At 42.2% G+C, this 21,675-nt stretch overlaps 1 protein-coding gene across 3 annotated transcripts in view; it reads right to left on the bottom strand.

The window, feature by feature from the left end:
* gphnb (gephyrin b) overlaps positions 1-21,675 on the bottom strand; it is a 79,007-nt gene that overhangs the window by 4,337 nt on the left and 52,995 nt on the right. The window contains exons 9-19 of one of the 3 annotated variants that reach the window (XM_041064257.1): positions 20,191-20,208; positions 19,519-19,570; positions 12,232-12,251; positions 10,508-10,527; positions 8,138-8,180; positions 6,748-6,885; positions 3,816-3,908; positions 2,320-2,375; positions 1,627-1,746; positions 1,462-1,520; positions 1,147-1,300 (exon numbers count right to left, since the gene is read on the bottom strand). In XM_041064257.1, coding sequence (XP_040920191.1) covers positions 1,147-1,300; positions 1,462-1,520; positions 1,627-1,746; positions 2,320-2,375; positions 3,816-3,908; positions 6,748-6,885; positions 8,138-8,180; positions 10,508-10,527; positions 12,232-12,251; positions 19,519-19,570; positions 20,191-20,208 — 773 coding nt within the window. Of the gene's footprint in view, positions 1-1,146; positions 1,301-1,461; positions 1,521-1,626; positions 1,747-2,319; positions 2,376-3,815; positions 3,909-6,747; positions 6,886-8,137; positions 8,181-9,438; positions 9,470-10,507; positions 10,528-12,231; positions 12,252-13,888; positions 13,908-19,518; positions 19,571-20,190; positions 20,209-21,675 lie in introns of all 3 variants that reach the window. The other 2 variants (XM_041064258.1, XM_041064259.1) reach the window with 2 other exon arrangements.

Below are 21,675 nucleotides of genomic sequence, written 5' to 3'. Positions count from 1 at the left end.
AAACTAGATCTGGCATAAACATTATTCAGAAAATATTCTTAGCATCTCTTTGGGTAGAAGAGAAGTCTGGTGGGTAAAGAAGAAATTGTTAAGCAGGAAAACAAGGGGCTAAGATGCTTGTTGGCAATCATCCTCAGTTTACTATCATATTATTGCTGTATTTAGCCTGCTCTTGGAACCAAATGTGTGGGTTCTGAAAAATAGGTCAATACAGGGACTGCCAAAAATGTTACTCCGTTTAAAAATATCATACAACACTGAGTAAAGATAACACTGTCTGATGTCTCAAATTAACATCACAGATTTGTTTTTTTTTTCTTGTGCTTTCAGATGGTGTTAAAATGATTAGTCGATTAATTGATAGTTTTATTTATCAATATTGTAAAAAATCACTAGTTGCAGTCCTACTTTCAGACAAAACTAACAACAACTTACTAAATCAATTATTTGCATGATATAATGCATATCTTCTATTTTCATTAACACTTCCGGACCTTCTTACTTTTCACAATAGAACTACGATTCTGAACTCACTGTTTCTTTGATCAGTAGACATCAGAATGAGGGAACTCCAACAAGCACTGCTAATTACTACAATTATTAAAGGAAAACAACACCACAAATTAACATACACCTAATTTAGCATGTTTGTAGTGGGTCTGTGGGCAGATATACGACACACTTTCAGTTGTAAACAGCAGCTCGGATGTTTCTGTTCTTCTACATTTGGGTCTCAGGGAACCATGTATAATAGTATTAATATCATGGCATGTGGCCATGAAGTAGCTGACAAGATGTTATGGGTATCTATAGTCTCCTGAGGGTCCCCGTGAAGGTTACACACCCCGTAAAAATTTAAACTGCACATCAGTCACACAGAAAACGCACAAATGTGATTCTAGTGTTTAAAAGAAATCACCTGGTCACAGATAAACACTTTCTTCACAAGTCAAAGCACACATGACACAGATGAACGCCCATTTAGTTCTGAATGGTATTCTGGTGTCCACAGTCAAAGCAAACAATGTTGATTGTGCATAAATATGAACAAGGTACGCTGTCAGCAAAGTTGGTACACTGCTATACTTTTTGCAGCTGAGGCACAACCTTTGAGTGCATAAGAGGTTATAATTTCTTAACCCTTACCTCGTTCCCTGTGGACATGACGGCCACCACAGGGAATTTCTGGACCTCCACCTCTGTGACTCCAACAGTGGCCAGGAGGCCAATTTCAGATGGGCCCATGTGGGTGCCCTTTGCCAGCACACACTCCCCACGCTTGATGTCATGACCGATAGGCCTATGGAGAGATGACCACCGCGTGATTAAAACCTTTATAAACCCAAAATAAAAATTTAACATTGTACTTACAACTGTCCTTTCAGTAATCTTTTCAGTTATCTTTAATTTAAAAGACCCTGTGTGGCCTCTTGATAGCAACCAACACAAGAAGACACTAACCTGATGTCCTGCCCTGGACGAGCCTGTACTAGGATTCGTACCTCCAGCTCCTCTGTGCCCTGAAAGACAAACCACCACTGGTTAACTTCTGTTTGGGCTAAGTTATAGCTCTGACACGGGACACCCTCACACACTCATGTATAGTGGGTGAAATGCCACACTTACGTCTTCAGACTCACGAAGGAGCTCGGTGTCTTCCACTTGGACTACAGCGTCGGCCCCACAGGGGATAGGGGCACCCGTCGTCACCCTCATCACCTGGCCTGGCATCACTGTGTGAGTGGGCTGTACAGGGACACAGAGCAGACAAAACCTATGGTTAAAATTTAATAACAAAGAAAGATTAATCATGACACACATTTAGTCTTTTAAAATTTTGTAAAGTAAATTAGAGTAAAATCAATAATACAACTGAAATAACAGACTCCACTGAAGATCCTAAAACTGATGACAGCTTTGAACTAAAACAGTGATCAAACACATCAAGTAAAACACATCTAGTAGGTCTCAAGTGCAAGTTTGCATGTGTGCTGATTTTGTTCAAGATGAGAGGTCAAGGTGGCCAATAAATCTGTGTCTACTCTTGTCTCAGAGGTCTAATCTGTTTTATAGTTTGGCAGCACTTTGACTTTCTCGCCCTGCCTTGGGGTGAAGGGCTTTTCATCACCTGCTAAGGGAACACACTGGTGTGCAATTACATCTGGTCAAGGCATAAGGTGAAGGACGAAAGTGAAGCACTTTATTTTCATATACAGGTTGTGTGGGTGTTTGCATGAGATTGACTGTGTCAGTGTGTGTGAGGGTCTTTTTCTGAGTGAGAGAAAGCATGTGTGTCTAAGTGTCAACGTGGGCGCGAACCTGCTCTCCAGCTTGGGACTCTCCAATGATGAAGCGGTCGCCTGGGCCGTCAGCCGCTAAAATAAAAGAAAGATTTAATAACATTACACATGTGTGCAGCTGAAAATGTGTGTGTGCGTAGGAGTGTGTCATTTAGTTGAGTCATTTTATTTCAGTGGGCTACGGAGTGAACAAACAGGAGGAGAAGGAAAGGCAGCAAGAAACTTTAGCGTCTGATGAGCTTTAATTGAACAACTTAAAAACAGGAACAGGTTTAATCATCATTCATAATCATTCATACAGTTACAGTTTTTTGCTTTGTTAAATTACAAACAGGACAGAGCAAAAACTATTTCTGCAGAAAGCAATAGGTTATTGGCTCTAAAATGTCTAAAATCCGCACATGCAGGCCTCAGCAAGCACCAGGCCCTCAGGACATGTGTACAAAGTCCAAAGAGACCTGTGGTGTTCTGCTCCTCCTACTCCATCAGCAAGAGCCAACAGTAGATGTTCCATGCAAGAGTTTTTGAGCTGCCTGGAGCCAACAAGCTGCCACCCTGCTCTCCAGGTTAACAGGGCCCTCACTGCTCTCCAGGGCTCTCAGCCACCAAATTACTGACCAGGAGAAGCCAAGGAACTTCACCTGGATCTCACCTAGAACAGCGCTCTAAGGACTCAGCACAGACACAGGAATGAAACCAATCTCTCTGAACAAAGGTAAAGCCCTAAGCAGTTTGAGAGCTATCTCTTGTCACTTGTCTCCACCTGACAGCTACGGGGCAGACCCCCCCCCCCCCCTCCCCACTTCGTTTCCCACAGTGAGCAGAGCCTCAGTCTTCCTCCAGTTCACCCTGCCAGAAGAAACCCTTGCATAGTTCCTGAGGCAGTTCTCCACTGTCCCAGTGTCCTGCTCATGTCTAACTGGGACACTAAGGTCATTTGAGTAGGAAGAAAGACACACTGGCCTGGTTAGTCTCTCCACTGAATCTACCATATGCCCTGTAATTTACTTGTATGCAGAATCCAAAGAAATGGCAAACTGGAGTGGGTTGCACCATCAAAACTTGGGAAACATCTGTTGCACTGTCCAATCAAAAGCAATTAACTATGCAAACAGGAAGTGTAGCTGCTGTAATAGAACTCCCCCCAAAATATAAATTATAAAATATTTATTATAAAATATTATTTACATTTAAAATATCATTTTAAATGTAGGTATGACTTTGTTTAATTTGATGAAACAGAGAGACAACAAAGAGACAAATGAAGAAATATGGGTGTTTCAGCATAAATACTTTGTGTAGAATAATGTGTTTTAATTTAGTGATGTGAAAACCTTCACATAGCAAACTCCATTATAACTAAGATAAAGCCTAACAAGGGCCAGAGCTGGATTAAACAATGAATGTACCCTATGAGCATGGGCTCTACTTTATATTTCTAAAGTCGACATCCCTGAAAGATTCTCAAAGAGAGGAACATATTTTACATCACCTGCCATAATCTGTGGTACTTACCTCTCACAGCATAACCATCCTTGACAGAAGCAGGGAAGGGTGGCAGGTTGTCTTTGGCATAAACGTCCTGAGCCAGGACTCGACCCATCCCATCTGTGGGAGAAGAGGAAGAACATGGGTATGAGGAGAGGAGGAGAAGCTGGAGAAAGAGAGACAGAGGCCGAGAGAGTGAGGGAGACAGTGCATCTGATTCGGATTAAGATACAGAGAGACAAATGCGCCGGAGGTGTGTATGTGTGTGTATGTGTGTTTTTCAAAGAGACACAGAGCGTGACACCATGCATCAGGATCTCCCTGTATGACTCACCACCTGACCAGTGGGCTACACATGGACACGCACTCTCCTTTTCTATTTCAGCTTGACTGATTCATGTACAGCAAATGGAGGCTTGCAAGTGTCCCTATCCAAATTTCTTAACAATTTCCACCAGCCTGACAACTTAAAAAAAAACACTCAGGAAACACAGAAACAAAAGCTCAGAGAAAGTGAGGAAAGGAAAGAAAGACAGGGGGAGAGTGGGTGGAGGAGAAAAATCCTGGCACTAAAATACCTTAAGCTGCTGTGTGGCTATATATAGCATTTCTCTGAGCCCTTATTCTGTGATTATGTGGGTGTTAATATGAAGATCTAAGCCTTGATATCAATGAAGGAAAAAAAAAATGCATGCACTCACAGGCATATACACATCAGCTTACTAGTTGACAGTCATAACGAGCTGCTGTAAATAATGCATCTCAGTCACAGAGGAAGACACATGTGCTCTTGTCCAATCCTTGCATCTTTTTTTCAAGTCAACAGCATTTCATTTGAGATATTCTAGTGTACTTTACTCCTTCCAAGCTGCCATTTAAACAGCTTGTTAAAACCATGCACTGAAGCTGAGTTGTGCATAAAAATAGAACAGAGGTGATGTCTTATTGCAGCAGCGAAGTGTGTGTTTGAACAGATGCTTTGTAGAACATCGCTTACAGTATGTCCAGGTTTTTAAAAAGGTTACATAATGGGCATTAAAGCTCAGGGAATGGCACCATCAACCAACCAAATAATCTTCTGCTACAAAGATGAATGTTTTGAAGACAGTAGTGGTGTGATATAAAAAACATACATGCATGTGCACCTGCACATTCACGACAAACGTGTATATATTTCTTGCATAAAGATAGATGGGATTTAAAGGAATTGTTCAACATGTCTATACAGTAAAAAAAAATCCTTTTTAAAAACACAACAGTAAGTAAAGCGTGATATTCCATGTAGATTAATTATATCATAACACTAAAAAGAGACTCATGAGATGGAAAAATACAGCATATAGACCCATTACCACACAATGACACCATGCATACTTCACACACACACACATGCAGACCTCTCTTAATCCAGCAGGGGAGCTGCTCCAGCTCTTGTCTGTCTAAATATTTCATCTCTTAAATCCCTTCTTCCTCTCGTCCTTACCCCTCTGTCCTCCTTACAGCTGTGTTCCTGCAAATCCTGCAACTGACTCCCCTTTCCAGGAACACGAAACATCACTTTACACTTGGGAAAAGAAAGAATGTTCCTTCTTCCATCATTGATCTGGATGTCATGTGTGCCACAGGCCATCATTGCCCCCAGTCCTTGCCTTGCCACCTTGTCTTCAGAGTTGAATTAAAGAGTGTCTTTTTTCGCCTCTGGCCCAGAGCCTGGCTCTGTGTCACCCTCCACTGGTGCTGAGGCCAGTCTGCCAGGAGGACCCTCAGATTCTACACTAACTTCTCTGTATATGTCTGTTTGAACATACAAATACGTAAATAACCTAAGATGATTGTGGTGCGAGTGAACCTGAACAGTAAAGCTGTAAAACTAAAACACACGTATTCACTGATCCATGGTAAACATAAAAATATTGATTAAAACAGCTTTAAAGGAGAAAATTTCAGGAGAATTTCAGGGGCAATATTAGCTATGTGTGTTGTGTGTTAACAATGATGACAACTTCTGCCTATAGAATTTCTGAAAACACAGTTAAGCTCAGCTCCATCTATACTGTGCAGTATTGTGTCAAGGAAACACAGCAGTGATCCTACAGCAAAGGTGTGAAGCTGGATATCACTATAGGTGCGGGGCTGAAGATTAGGTAAGAAAACTCCCACTCTGCTCCATAAATGTTCTTCAACATAAAAACACAATGAAGAAACCTGAAAAGGCCTGGTGTCGGATCAAAGTCTGTCTTTTCTATCTTAGGAAACAAGTAGCAGACCAAGTGAGCAGACCAAGGGTTCTACTTATCATTTGGAAGATGTAAATTCTTAAATGGTGTAAATCTTAATCATTACTGAAGCTGGGGGCCAATTTATTTTTTATTTTTTTTATTTATTTATTTGTTTATTTAACAGGGACAATGCATAGCTCTCAGCCATGCCAGAGTTAGCTACCAGCTAATTTTCATCTGTTATGTTAACGGGTCTTTGTGGAGTCCAAGTAAATTTTTCAAATTTCCAGTTTTTAGGGTGAAACTAGACAGGATAAAAACATAAATGTGTGTTTGCTGTGTGACAAAATGTGTTTGGATAAAGATTTGTGTGCTGCGAGCTACATGCATGCCTGGGTGGTTCAAGCATATGGATCATTTGGCAACGCTTGTTTGTTATGTAGATGCCCTTGTAGCCACATAACAATGTGTGTGTGTGCGTTTGATTGTTTGTGTGAGTGACATTGTGGCCTGCAGACAGATGCTGCTGATTCAGTAAGGTGTCCAGTTGTGGACAGTGTTTAAACGCTGTCATGTGAACTTAGCGAGCACATGTTTCTGCATTGATCTGAAAGGTGTAATACCTCAACATCCCAGCATGCTCAGTTGCTGATGTCAGCAGATGCGATGAAAAGGTAAACTAGAGATGTCAAGGGGAAAGATTAACAGTTTAAAGAGAACCAAACGTCTGTCCTCCTCACCTCTGTAGTTGATGATCTCAGTGCCCAGGACGGCAGTCATCTCCAGCACAGTGATGAAGGCCTTGTCCATGGAGGTGAGGGGGAAGGGGGACATGCGGTGCCTTCGGGCCACCTTGGTGATGTCCACTGCACTGTGACCTGTAAAAAATTACATACACTGTTGTGAAATGGTCATAAAACCAAACCAAATCCCATAATAGTGACAGTGTATTTGGGTAGACCAATGCGATGTCTAATATCACTCCCTCTGTCAGTCATTCACTATTTTCTACATTTTAAATTCTTAAGAATAGATTGATTTCAGACAGCTCTAGGAAACACACATTATGTCCTTTAATTTGAAAATTTTTCCTAGGAGTATGGGCATGCCCTTTTTAGCATTTTAATTCTTAATTTAGACATTTTGAATGTTGAGAGGAAGACAGAAAAGATAGGAGCGAAAGGAGAAAGAAATCTGCTGGGACTCAATCCTGAGAAAGTGGAGGCATACATGCAGCTCCAAAGGCAGGGAACTAAACCACTCAACTACCTCCGGAGACAAAAAAACCCAGCATTTTAAGAATTTTCTTTTAGCCCAAGAGCCACCAGAAAACCTAAAAAAAAATAAAATATATATATATATATACTAAGACATTCAAACTGATCTGAGCACACTGGATTTGCAGCTGTAGCGGTAAAGCGTAAATTCCCAAACCCAGAATATGATGTGCACACATGCAAAACATACAATTATATAAATAAACATTTGTAATCTAATGTCACTAATATCACCAAGACAACTGGATTAACATGATTTATTTTTTTTGGTGCATGTACGTATATATTTGCAATGATACAATTTAAATGTCCATAAAGATGGATTGGCAAGAAATAGTCCTGTTTGTTTGCAGAAGCTGTGGAACCCAGCTGCATGATAGAGGTGCTCGATAGCAGCCACGTTGGTCTAATAATACCTCTCTAATAATTCCAAAGGTAAAAGGAACAAAGCAAGGTGTAACTAATGTGTAATCTGCTCTCTCTCTCCCTCTCTCTTTATCTCTCTCTGCCTCGCTCTCCCTCTGCCTCTCTGCCTCACAGCGAAGAATAGGCGCTGTGCTTTGATTTCCCTTGACCCAATTTCTCTCCTTTAAACATACACTTACGCTTCCACAGCATATTCTGATGCTTAACATGAGGCTTAACAACCTCTGGCAAAACATCACATACACACACACGGGCGTGCAAACACAACACAGCAGCCACACACAGCCAAACACACAAACCATGCTCGCATTGTCACATCGCATGCTCATTTAAAATCTATTTTTGTGTGTTTGAGAGTACACTTGGTGACATACAGATATGACACACAGAAAAGAGAGTGCTTTTGAATTGGAAGCTTAGTACTCACTTGATCTTAGGATATTTTCTTTGCTGCTGCATCGTGACTGCACCTAGAGATGGAGGGAGCGATTTGGTGCGAAAGACGAAGGGCAAAGAAAAAGAGAGCAGAGGTAGTGGTAATTTGAGATAAACCGGGCTGCTCTTTTGACATGCTTGAGATGAGAAGCTGTTTATACAACAGTCAGAAGCACTGGCAAGAGCCGTGTCACACTACACTGTGCACTTTGTCCTGCTGTTGGGAGATGGCTGCATCTCCTGCATTACCATTATGATCACTGACTGTACACTACATCATCATATCATAGGTGAGGTTCACACTGTTAAATGCACTGACATGTCTACTGTTAGATTAAAGCACTTAAATATACGGACAAAGGCAACAACATACAGAGTGACAATATTGTATCACAAGGTCATAACATGTATTAACTGTGCTACGGTGTAACATCAAATGTAGTGGAAATGTAGTGTCGAGTATAGATAGTGGCTGTTCAGATGTGGTGCAGAACGGTGAGACTTCTGTGGAAATCGCTGATGCTGCATGGTAGCTGCACTAGCGCTCAACTATGTATAATCTATGGCAAGGAGGGGAGGAGAGCAGAGTGGGTTAACACTGGGCTGAGTTTCCCAAAACCATCCTAAGACCACAGCTCAGTGACGTCCACGGTGAGTGAATGGAGATTAAAAAAAATAAATAACAGAGAACAAGTGATGTTTGTAACTAATTGGCCTGCAACACCTCAGTATAGTTATGAAAGCAAACAAAAAGAATGATGGAGACAATTAGTAGTAATCTTGTAATACTCTTGATCAAACATTTCCCATAAATCCTCTTTCTTCCTGTCAGAGTAGGAGCAGTTTTAGCCATGGCTGAACATCTACCATAGTTGCTGTGTCCCAGTTCCATACTAACCATCCATACTAACCGTTTACAGTATGAGCTGTTATAGTTTAATGCATTTGCAGGTACTGTACAAGAAATCATTGTGCCCTGGTGGCCTATAGGAGTTCAGTCATGAACCACAGAGTCCCTGATTTGAGCTTGGCCGGGAATCTTTGTTGCATGTTGTTCCCTGTCTTGTTTCATGTTTCTTGTCATCTCTCTGTTGTTGACAGTCAATCAAACTTCGACTCTACTGTCAATTAAACTTTACAAAAAAGAAAGCAAAATGTTTTTCCAAAGATTCAATGCTTTCCTTTTGTTTTCTTGGGGCAATTTTACCACCACTGTCAATTTGTCTTTCCAGTTGTAACCAATTTCAGCTCTGTGTAATGTGCAGGGAGACAATACTGCACACAATCACGCACACTGACTTTCTGAGCATACTGCATGTTGCCACTGTGAACACACTACATACTCAAAACTGGCTTAAATTTTGTAAACAGTATGGAATTTGGACACAGCTAAGATATCCAAGCTTTAGTTTTAAATGTGCTGAAAGAACAGCACCCTCTTCCTATTTAAAATCGTAAAGTAGATTTGAACGGGCAGACTTCCCCTGAGATCTGTTCAGCTTGTTACCTGTTTAAAGAGTAACTTAACAGCCCTTTACCTTCAGTGCTTCAACTTCCCACCTTGCTGCAGTGATGCACAGGTGTGCTCCAGGACACCGCACACTTCTGACCACATGCACCCAACCACATGTATCAGTGATGGTGGGTGTGTGGAAACAGATTTGAAACCTTTAATCAGAGGGAACAGTCAAACACTCCTTTTCAGCCTGCTGTTAAGTTACTCTTTAAGCGCAGAAGATTAGCGGCAGATGAAAGTGAGAGGTAGGTGGCAACTGCCAAGTAGAAGTAGTGCACAGACAAATCAGGGGTCCCTTTTTCATCTCATCACTGCCATTAGAAACTGAGAGCCTCCTGCTGAACATGTTTTAATCAGGGTATTTACACAAAACAAACATGGCATCGATGCATGTTGATGTTAAGATGCGCAACAACTGTTTTAACAATCTGTGTAAAGGAGATGCTGTGTTAAAGCACGATCATGCTTTTGGGAAGCTCAGCCTTAGGGAGAGACTACAGACGTGAAAGAGAATCATTGCTGTAGTTTATTAAGCTACAAGTTTGGCACAGAATTGGAGAATCATTATTCTTTATACCCCTACACAAATATAGGCCCAGTTGGATAAACTGGGTGCAGTGAAAGTATATAAATTTAGCCAAAATCAAATTCGATGCCAGAATTTTTCAGGCTGTATAATAATTCAGGGAACTTACTTGAATTTACTTGTCAAGTGCATCGGTTGGCTAATTGTCAATTGGGCATGATTCTCACATTTCTGGGGTGTGTTTAACTCTCTGTTTTTTTTCTTGCCCGCTTGCTGGCCTGGCTTTCTGTCAAACTTTACATTCTGATGTGTCGACTGACATTACTAATTCCCTTGATGTCTTTCAGCCCTAACATGTCTTCATGTCACTCTCTGTGAGCTCTGACAGTCCTCCCTTCCTTTGTTGCTGCATCTCAATAACCTCTGTGACCTGGAGGTATCACATAAGTTGGGTGTGGGCAGTGTGTGGTGTATGGAGAACCAAAACACCCATGGTGAAGGTGAAGGTCTCTCTACCCATCCACCCGCCCGCCCACCCCTTTCTCTCTCCTCCCCTCCCTCACCGCCATCATAACTAGGCTAATGCTGCGACACCACTGGGCACCAAACAGCCAAGGTGAGAGGGTGGGAGATGGGAGGTAGGGTGGGAGATGGGAGGTGGGGTGGGCAGGGTGGGTGGGATGGTGGGAAAGGAGGGATGGAGAGATAGAGAGATAGAGAGATAGAAAAACATAGGTAGGTAGAAAGATAGAGAGACAGGGGGTGGAAGGATGAGGATCAGCATGACGTGGTCCCACAGCCCAGAAAAAAAAGATAGAAACAAAAACAGGAAGCACGGACTAGACAGACTTCACTAAACTACAGAGCCGAGACATAGCAGAAAGGAGGAAAAACAGGAAGAAAAGAACGAAAACAATAAAGACCACTACAGCGGCCTGATGGCATCTACTTAACACACATCCAGCAGACCAGACATAGCTACTGAAAGCAGAGCATGTTAACCGGAGAGACAGAGATAGACAGACAGATGGAGGAAGAGAAAGAGAGAGACGGACAGAGAAAGTGAACAACGAGGGACAGAAAACTGTGCGTGGGAGACAGAGAAAGGAAGAATCCTAACAGACCGGACAGAGAAATAGCAAGACAAAGAGTGACGAGAGTGAACGACAGGCAGATTGAGAACAAGAAAGAGACCAGTGGCCACAGACAGATAGACATACAGAGAAGGAGAGTGAGCGACAGCTAGAGAGAAAGCTAGGCAAGCGAGAAGGGAGGAGGGGAGGGGGGTTGGGGAGACACAGAGCGGGGCGTTTGTTTTGCGCGCTCCTCGGAGGAGGGTGAGGGAAGGGCAAAAGGGGAGGGGAGGGGGGGGCGGGATAGTTACTCGAGAGCTGAAGGTCCTCCTGCGATCATCTTTAAGCCCCTCCAACCTACACTGGAGCTAGTGGAGATAAAGCATCGAATCACAGGCATCAGTGCATCTGTCCCAGCAACCACAACACTACAGACAGACAAGACAGACAAGACAGACGGACGGACGGACAGACGGACGATAGGACAAACAGACAGACAGGCATCCACTACAACAAGCAACCCTAGCAGGAGAGAGGAGAAGGGGAAGGAGCAGCAAGGAGGGAACTGAGATTGAAAGAGAGAAAAAAAGAGATAGAAAGAGTTTCAGAGTTTTCAAGGTGGCCTGATGCACCCTGTGGCAGCCAAACTGGAGGTCCCAAACTCTTGGACAACTGCGATGATGAACAGCTGATCAAGTTTTGTCCTACTTTTGACTGTGATGTTATGTCTCTATAACTATTAACTTTTACTAACTTTTACATCATATATTTCTGAGTTTTATGTCATAACTTTGTATCCACGTTTTGCCTCCTATTTCTATCTTTATTATTGTGTGTGTGTTTATATATGTACATACTGTATGATGTGTCTTCTGTTGTATTTATAATGGCTGCTACCAAAATCAGTTTCCCTAAATTATCAAAGACTTATGTTACAACCATGGATGTATTATAACGACAGGATATCAGACTCCAGTTTAGGTGATGTCTGCTCATTCCAGTCACAGCAGCACATAATGCTGGTTTGCTTCTGTGTTGTGCAGCCCACTGCTCATGTGCATTAGTGACTCTTTTCCCTGAACCTGCCGGTCTGTACGGTGGGCTTTACACGGATAAAATATAGCTTTCTAAATCACGCTATAATATGTTAGTGGTTATGGCCCCAATATAAATGTAGCATCTAGGCTTTTTTACCTAGGTGGATGCTCTTGTTTGTTCAGCCGAGCTTCCTCTTCCTAAGCTAAAGAGCTAAAGACAAGACATTTAACTGTATCACAGTGGCCAAACTTTCAAAACTTTTAATATTTACTGTTTCCAAACTCACTTTCAGCTGTTTAACTGCCTGAGACCTGCATCTACTTATCAGTGCAGTGTAATTTTTACAGTCTTATCTCTTTCTCTAGCTCAGTTTTTCTTTACACAACCTATTTTCCAGTGGACGTCCATGATGGTGCCAGCTGTGGTTGCTAGGAGATTTGTGCCACAACTGCAGCACCTTCATATATATAGAGAGAGCGAGAGGTATGATTAAAAAAAAATAAGAAAGAAAGAAAGAAAAAAGACAAAAGTGGGGATTAAGGGAGCTAAATACAGCTACAGCAAGACACAGATCAAACTTGCAGACATTGAAAAGCACATATGAAAACTAACGATCGACAGCTAGGACATTTTTGTACAAGGTGTACCTTGCTAAAAAAGAACTACAGAGGACATCTAAAATAAAAAAAAAATGACACGATTAACGCAGAACAATTACATCAGAATCTTACTACCTATCTAGTCTCTTAAAAAAAACACAGACAAACCACAAGATAAGACAAGTTTTCTACTTCCTAATCCAGTTTCACATACTCCTTTACAGTGATGTATCATTAACCTGTCCTGTAGCTAGGGTTAATGCAGTAAATATACAGTCACCGTAAACTAAGACACAGCTGAAAACCTTGATGCAGTGTGGAGTGATGACACTAAGACTGACACAGGTGGAAAACAAGACCTCAGTATGGCAAAAAATGGCTCAGTAGAAAAGATCATACCATCAGAGAGCCATGGGGGGAGACAGTTTGCATATGGAGATGGAGAGACACAGTGGAAAAGCTACAGGGGGTGTGTTAGGAAGTGAGGAGAATAAGTGGAGAATGGGTGCGGGAGCAGAATGGGGTGTTTTAGACTCATAGAGAGAGGGGGGGGGGTGCAAAAAAGCAGACTCTGTCAAACACTCTCACACTCATTTCTAATCTACCCTCTGCTGCAATCCCCCGTTACCCGTGAGAGACCAACCAAGTGAGAGAGGAGAATGAGCTCATGTGAAGGATGCAAATGTTAACACGCACACATCATACACGCGAAAACAAGAAGAGCAGGTTTAATAGTTTAGAAACTCCCTTAGCAAGCAAAAATAAACGAAACAAAGTAGAAATAAAGTGACTGAAAGCCATTTCTCCGTGAGTGTGTGTATCTGAGGATTTGGGCCTGACAGCCCTTCACTGGTCTTTAATGGTACGTTGCAGTACGCTGGGAATGCAGACATACACACATACACAAAAATCCAAAAACACCAGCCTCCAATGCCAGAAACACTAATCACTCTACACGCCAACCCCATCGTCGCCGCGGAAACAGCCTGACGACAGGTTGTCATGGAGATCTGCCAGGAAGATCAATGGGCTGGGGAGCGGGGTGGCGGTGGAGGTGTGTACGGACACAGAATAGTGAGCGTGGCCAGGTCAGCGAGGCACGTGGCCCAGGGACTGTGAGCCACCCAGGGGAAATCGATGGGGCCAATAACCGGCCAGCTGAGGAGACGCTCCAGGAAATGATGGGATGCAACCGCCGCAGTGCTGAGCTCAGCACAAAACAAAGGAGCTGTCAGACAAATTATGCAAAGAGAGGAAGATTTATCTGTCCGCCATGAGGAGGAGAGGGCTGTGACAGGGCAGGGAGGCTTGTTTCAACCGGCTTCAACTGCCTTGCCCCGAGGGATGGAGCGAGAAAGGGAGAGGGATGGAGCAGAGGACAAAATGCTGGAGTGATAGCGACAGAGTGGTAAAGGGCAGGACAAAATGCTACTGTGGCAATCCAGAGCCAAGTCCTCCTCCTTGGGGACTGAAGGCAGGAGCTTGAGGGGCGGAGACGACAGCGGCAAAGAGAAAGACTGACACAACGGTGAGAAAGTCTGTGTTTCGGCAAAGGCCTCTGCTCTCCACGGTCTGTGGTGTCTCTTTGGCCTTCCAAAACGCTGCCCAGCGTCTCAACTGTAAACCCAACGCCACACACACTCAAATCCATACCAGGTACATACCCACAGATGTGTTCACATCCTCTGTAGAAAAAATAATACAACATCCAGCCACTGATACACAAATCACATCAAATGACCAGGTGGGTGATGAATGAGAAAATGAGTGCTGGTGGAGATCTCAAGAGAGAGGCAATGGGGAGGAATGTTGCTGACCACTAAACAACGGTGATACACAGGGCAACTTCTGAGGGTCAACAACATCCAAACTCTTTTGACTTGTCATCAAGTTTAACTTAATTTTTTTTGGCCACTGTGTTGCCATGTGTATCACCATACTGCTTCTAAACCTTGTTCTGAATTACTTCCACAACAGGTATCTCCCCCTGTATAAATCTGCTATTTGGTGTAAAATGTGTTTTCTTTTTTTTTTTTTTTGTTTGTTTGTTTATAGAACAAGACTAAGACCCAGTTTATGCTCTGTATTAACATACAATAATAATATCAGACCACTGGCATTTAGAGCTGGTATTAATAAGCATTCTTGATATATCACTTGTGCCCACATTGTGATCAGATCTCAATATGTAAATTAGGTAGGAGGAATTGGCAGACAGAAACATGGTGGATCCCAAGTCAAAAGTGAAAAGTGATGCTGCTTCATGAGCCCAACTTAATAAGGAATGGTTTGTCTGTTTGTCTGTTATGGGACTTTGCAAAGTGGTTTGGTGCATTTCTTTGTACAGGTTGCATCTACACTTGGCTGCGATCACAATACAATGTGAGCTAGACCACCTCCAAAGTGGTCTCACTTATTAGATATCATTATGATGCTTTCTGTCTGCAGTTACACTTTGCATTACCATGGGTTTTTTTTTCTAATCCAGATAAGACATCCACATACTGACTGCATGTTAATACTAGATGTAAACTGGGTCTATAAGCCTACTGAGGCTTCACATATAATATCAACCCACTGTGATCGATTGCACTGTGACATCTTCACTTTTCTGAATTTTAACTTTAACTCTTGTATCTCTTACTACCACTTAGTAAAGCCTTCTTCTATTGTGTATGTGGTAATTGTTGCTCTTGGACCATCAGCAATGACAACAAACTAAAGTAAGTCCAGGTTTGCTGACCTGCTCTCTCCCTCAGCGGCCTCTCTGCCTGCTGGTGTATGTGTTGGTGTTTGTCACTAGTGTGGTGAGGTGCTTTGTGGGATGCCAGTGGCCTGCATGCTGGTAGAGAAGAGGTTGGTAGAAGGTTAGCGGGTTTACCTGGTCCAAGGTAGAGTACCTTGACTTGAGCGTGATGACCTCATCCAGGTGAGCCCTGAATTCTCTCCGTGAGGCCTGGGGGAAGCCACAGGATAGTCACTCACCTTCATGCCACACACACACACACACACACACAATCACACAGGTACAGGCAACACGCATGCATGCCCACCCTGATCAACACAACATATCAGTTAGTCGGAAAACACATTTGCACTCCTTATTTTGCACATAGATGGACTAAAAACACACCAAAAGCACACACACACACACACACACACACACATATCCCAGAACTAAGCCAGTACTAACCTGACACACATTCTGCAACTGGATCAAAGGAAATTTAAAAATAAAAAGATGTGGCAAACAAGTCACTAGAAAACGCTAACCAACACCAAAACAACAAAACCAAAGATGGACCAAACATAACAGAACCAGTTATATGTTGGATTTGACAACAGTTCCAGTTGAGCTCTGCTACTGTGGACACATCTCTCAGTTAGTGTGTGTGCAAGCGAAAGTTGAGAAGTGAATCAAAGTGAGTGCTTGACCCGTGGCCCTACCCAAGGCCTCTCTCTGGCTACATGTGACCAGCTGAGATGAGATGGGAGCAACAGATTACAAGTAATGGCACCACAGTAATCCAGTTACAGTGACCTGTTTGGTATTGAACTTTAAATCATCCTGTTAGGAGCACAGTAATTGGATTACAGTTACTTTCAGGAAAGGAGGTGATGCTCGGATTTTTCTTGCCATATTTTTGTCGTTGACAAAAATTTACATATACAATAAAGCAGAAATCTGTTTCATTTACATTAAAACATATGTGCTAAAACTGATCACAACCAATACTGGATTTTTTTAGGCCAATATGAAAAACAAAAACATCTAATGTTTTTTTTCTGCCAAGAATCATTTGGATTTGGTCATTTAAAAAGCTGCAACCAACATATAAGCTGAATGGTAAAGTTTACAGTTGAAAAATAAACATGTTAAAAACACTAATATAAAATATTCTAAGAAATTTGAGATGATATCCTTCACAGGAAATTAAATTAGAATTAAAAAGACAAATACAACAAACATAAGCTAAAGTTCTGATAACAAAAATAAGACAGGAAAAGTATGATGATGAAGCCTACAAACCTTGAAAAAAAAAAAAAAATCAAACAATAGTCAACTATATTGAACTATACTGAACCAGGTAAATCTGCATTATAACCATAATATGAATTTCTAAATTACCTTTAACATACTGTAAAGCATATGTAGCATTTTATTACTTACAGCTAACATACATGCTAATACCAATATATCTGTGATAAACTAAAAGTGGTAGGAAATATAGGCCCAGCAGGTGTATCTGTCAGACTCTAAAACAGATTACAAGTAATGGGATGACAGCTAATCCAATTACGGTGATTTGTTTATGAAGTAGTTTTGAACTGTAACTAATACTGCTTAGAAAACAGTAATTACATTTACAGGAAAACAGGTAATTGATTGGATTCTTTTTCTTCATCCTTTATTTACAAAAAGGTAAATAAACCTAAATTATCTCCAAACATAAGAGAAGCAAATGAGATTAAACTGAACATAACTACCCACCACATTTGAGGTGGACATTATTTTTTTGAATCTGCTACCAAACTCTTTTTCATTACTGGCCAATTACAGGTAATCAATGGATTTCGAAATCACATTGGACAAATGTCAGCGCTATTCTGTGCCCTTGCACTGACGCCATGTCTTTATCACTCACAGATCAGAGTCACTGGGCCCTGAGTAACAAGCACAGGAGAGCTGTAAAGGCTTATAGCACATATACAGCACCTGCTATGTTCACAAGCTGCTGTGTGTGTGAGAGAGAGGCCCCTTTAAAGGAAGTGAGGTGTGTGTACACAGAGGGAGAGAAACGCACTTTGTTTGTGCAAGCAATATCACTTTCATTCAAATACATAATTCAAGCGTCTTTCAACTTCAGTTCTGAGGTTGAAATGCAGTTGAGCAATATGCCAAATGATGGAGGTGTGTTTATTTTGGAGGTTGTGTGAGTGTGGAAACAAGGCAAGGGTTAGATACAGAACGTGTACCAGAATGAGGGCAGCAGGACATTTAACTACAAGACAAAATCAGAGTAAAAAACATGACAAGAACACATCCACACAAAAACAGAGGAGGAACAGAAAGGATTGTAAAAAAAAAAAAAAAAACACAGAGAGACAGCAGGGGTGTAGCAGGCAGGACAGCACACACAAGAGAGAAAGTATAGGGGGTGAATTAGGGGGGAGGCAATCATGCCAGGCAGGAAGTAAGAGATGCGTTTGGAGAGGGAGGGCATAGAAACCGATGCCATGATGACGGCCGTAACGATGCATTAGAACACATGCAGGAGTACCTCAGCAATGCTTAGGGTGGATGAACAGGAGGGGAGCCGCGCCTGGTGCCACGAGAGAGAGGAGGGGAGAAGAGAAGAGGGTTAACAGAGCCAAAGCCGGGTTGCGCGGGGGGGAGGGGCGGGGGTGGGGGTGGGGTTCAGAGGCACACAGAGACTGACGGGTGGACCAGACAGTGCCCTCTGTCTTTCAGGAGGACATCTGTGTGACAGGTCTCTGTGTGACTATCTCAGATGGGCCAAGGCAGCCAAGGGTATGACAGGACAGGACAGGACAGGACAGGACAGGACAAGTCAGGACAGGACAGGACAGGACAGGTCAGGACAGGTCAGGACAGCAGGTAGAAGCTTCATGGGGTTTCACCCCCCCATCAGAACAATAGGAGAACAGGTTTCACAGGAAACATCACACATTTTGAACATGTCAATTTCTCATCAGCTTAAATATAAGTGTGTCCACTTGTTTGCAGAGTGAGTGTTTATGTTTAAGAAACCTGACGGCTAAAGAGAACCCACATGTCCACTGTTTATACCCGCTCATTAAAGTTTTCACTGCTCTGGGGACAGGCCTGTCAGATCATGATGGGAGGAGTATCCCCCTGGTAAATCCTTTCACTCTGATCTGAATTACTGGCTGCAATGCCTCTGTACTATTACATTGTTCTGATTGTACTCATCTTAATCCAGCTTGTAAGTACTAAGTTTGAGCTCAAAAAAATTAATTTTCATTGTGACTTGTGTTATGTTTGAAAAAAAAAAAACATACACACAGAGCTAATTTGTGCTTCAAGTCATGATTTCATCTATCAGTTGTCTTAAAATAACACCACTGAAATCACCTGCAGCCTCTCAGATAACCTGCACTTTTACACTAGTATTTACCTCTATGCTTGGTCACACATTCACGGGAAAATTAACATTTTCCAATGCTTTAGAAGATCCCACAAATCCAAATCGATTGTAACTGATTAAACATGCAAACCCCACCATACACAGTTCTGTAAGTGAACCCTGTAATCAATAAAGGCATCAACTGTTGGTCCAAAATGTTCCCAACTTTATACGCCTTCTTCCCATCATGTTGCACACAGTAGACTTCTAACATGGCACACTGTAAAATGGAAATTGCATCGGAAATAAAATGAGCCAGGAAAATGCAACATAATTTATTTCTAGCACCCAAAAGAGTCACCAATTACTGCTCTACTGGGGTCATGGACCATTTTCAATCATGCTGTGGTAAGGCACTTTTAATAACAATGCCTCCACCAAAAGGCACATGAAGAATTTTATTAACTCCACTAATGAGACTGGAAGAAAGTAATGTTTCTGCCTCTTTTACATTTCAGGGAGTTGCCTGTGGATTTTTTTAGATTTTGATGGACAGATTGTTGCTGGATCAAATATTAGAGGCGATCAGGATTTGGATTTTTGTTTATTGCCAACAGCAATTATGTTGTTCATGTGCTGGTGGGTAAACCACTCACTATGTCCAAGACAGCTGCTCTGCAGCATCGCATTCATGTACTATTTTGTCAAAATTAAAAATAAAACAAGAACATCACACAACCACAGCCATCTGCATTAGCAGAGGTTCTTGCTGGTTCTTGCCAAAATCCTTCCAGCTCAAAAAATAACACATTACTGGGAATTCTATTTAAAATATCCCATCTATTCCCAACAAAATAATGGCTGGCGTGAAAGCCAAGCTCACTGTGAGTTATTACTAAAGTAAGACTTTTCCGCATGTAACATTTTAGATTATATAATAAATTGTCTTTTTAAAGTGGGGCTGTCAAGGAGATGAGCATCCCATCCCTCCTAATTGAAATGCTGTAGATTCACAGTAGTTGCCCTCATCAGACTCAGTGCTGAGATAATGGACACTGGCAGGAAACCACAGGCGGTTACAAATTGAGACTCAGGAGCGAACTACACAAGGTTCTCGTACTGTAGCAGCAAGGTAGCAGCACTACATTATTAGCACTGCGCTCAGTTCCCCAACATCGAACACACCTTTCTGGCCTCTTCACTTCCATCATTTATTGATTGCCACAATGAGTTTTATGACACTGCCAAAGGTGTGACCCATTTACAGCATTAGTAGTATTCTGATGCTTTACATACTGTAGATAAAAGAAGCAATACTACAATTTAAAATTACCCCAAATACAGTACAAGTAAAACATTGCTTGAATCTAAACTGAATTATGTTCGATCAGTGTAAACATCTTTTGAATATGACAGACCGTGACTTTGCAGGATTCTGATGATTTGCTGTGTTTACTTGTCAGATTAAACCCGTGCGCTGTCAGTGCTTTAAACTTATTTCAAGTTTTGTGCTTACGCTCTGGAAACAGCGAGTTATTGAAAAAGAAAACTTGCTCTCGGATGGCTCCCTCGTGAATAAATAACGGTGAGGAAGAATCCACAGCCAAACAACCAGTAACCACAGCTGACCAGGAGCATGTGCTGCGTGCTCCCTCGTCACGCCGCGGCCATTCATCATTGCCCTCCCATGGCCGTCTCCATGTCTACATGTATTAGAAATTAATGAGCTATTGAGTGAGTTGCCAGCGTGGCAGAGAGTGAGAGCTAACACAGCTGATTTGACAGGCCTCGTGTTATGCTGCCCACCAGTCTCCCCCGCTTCTCATCACATGGTGAATGAGCACGCTCAGTACAGCTGGTCAGACAGTCTCATCCATTCCTCTTACCGCCTTTCATTTCCTGTCTGTCTTCTCCCTCTTTCTCTCTCTCTCTCTCTCTCTTTCTGTCTCATGCTATTCAGAGCTCTCTTGTACTCTTTCCATTCTCTCTCCATCGCCCTCAAGGCAAACTCTCAAAGTCAGTGGGCGTGAGTAACTCAAGACGAATACAATATCGCACACAATGCACGCAAACTTCACACATACAGATGCATGTGTGCTGAACTAAGTACATATTTCAACACTCTTTGTTGTGGGTGTATTTATACTGATATCCATTAGCCTTTATAAGAAAAAATAAAAATCCCATCTAGTACAAACACTCTATACACACATGAACAAGCACACTGGATTCAGCTGAAGTGATTTTGACTTAAAGCCTAAAGCAATTTGACCCAAATGGTCCATGGGTACTAGGAGCCAAATAGAGGAAGGGAGGGGGCTGAATGCGTGTGCATTAATCAGAGACAAGTGAGCACTTTCCTTCTGGCTGGAGCCACTGTCATCTGGTCTCTGCAACAATATATCACACATATTATAATACATCCTGTTTTCTAAATGACTAATGTTTCTCAGCTGCTACCCCCCCCCCCCCCCCCCCCACACACACACACACCTGACATTTAACAGGCTGGAATCATTCTTCACAGCTAAATTAATATCACACTGCCTTTTCCATCCAGTTATTGAAAGCTGTTGTCTCTCTTGTTAAGAGACAGGAGGATATATGCCCCGGCTTGACATGTAAGTTTCAATTTCCCCTCAGGCCAAGTAAAGATTGGACTAAGCAG

This window comes from Toxotes jaculatrix, chromosome 19, assembly GCF_017976425.1.
Source record: "Toxotes jaculatrix isolate fToxJac2 chromosome 19, fToxJac2.pri, whole genome shotgun sequence".
Taxonomy (NCBI): Eukaryota; Metazoa; Chordata; class Actinopteri; family Toxotidae; genus Toxotes; species Toxotes jaculatrix.
The sequence above is the reverse complement of the archived record's forward strand: the minus strand, read 5'-3'. Positions and strand labels throughout refer to the sequence as shown.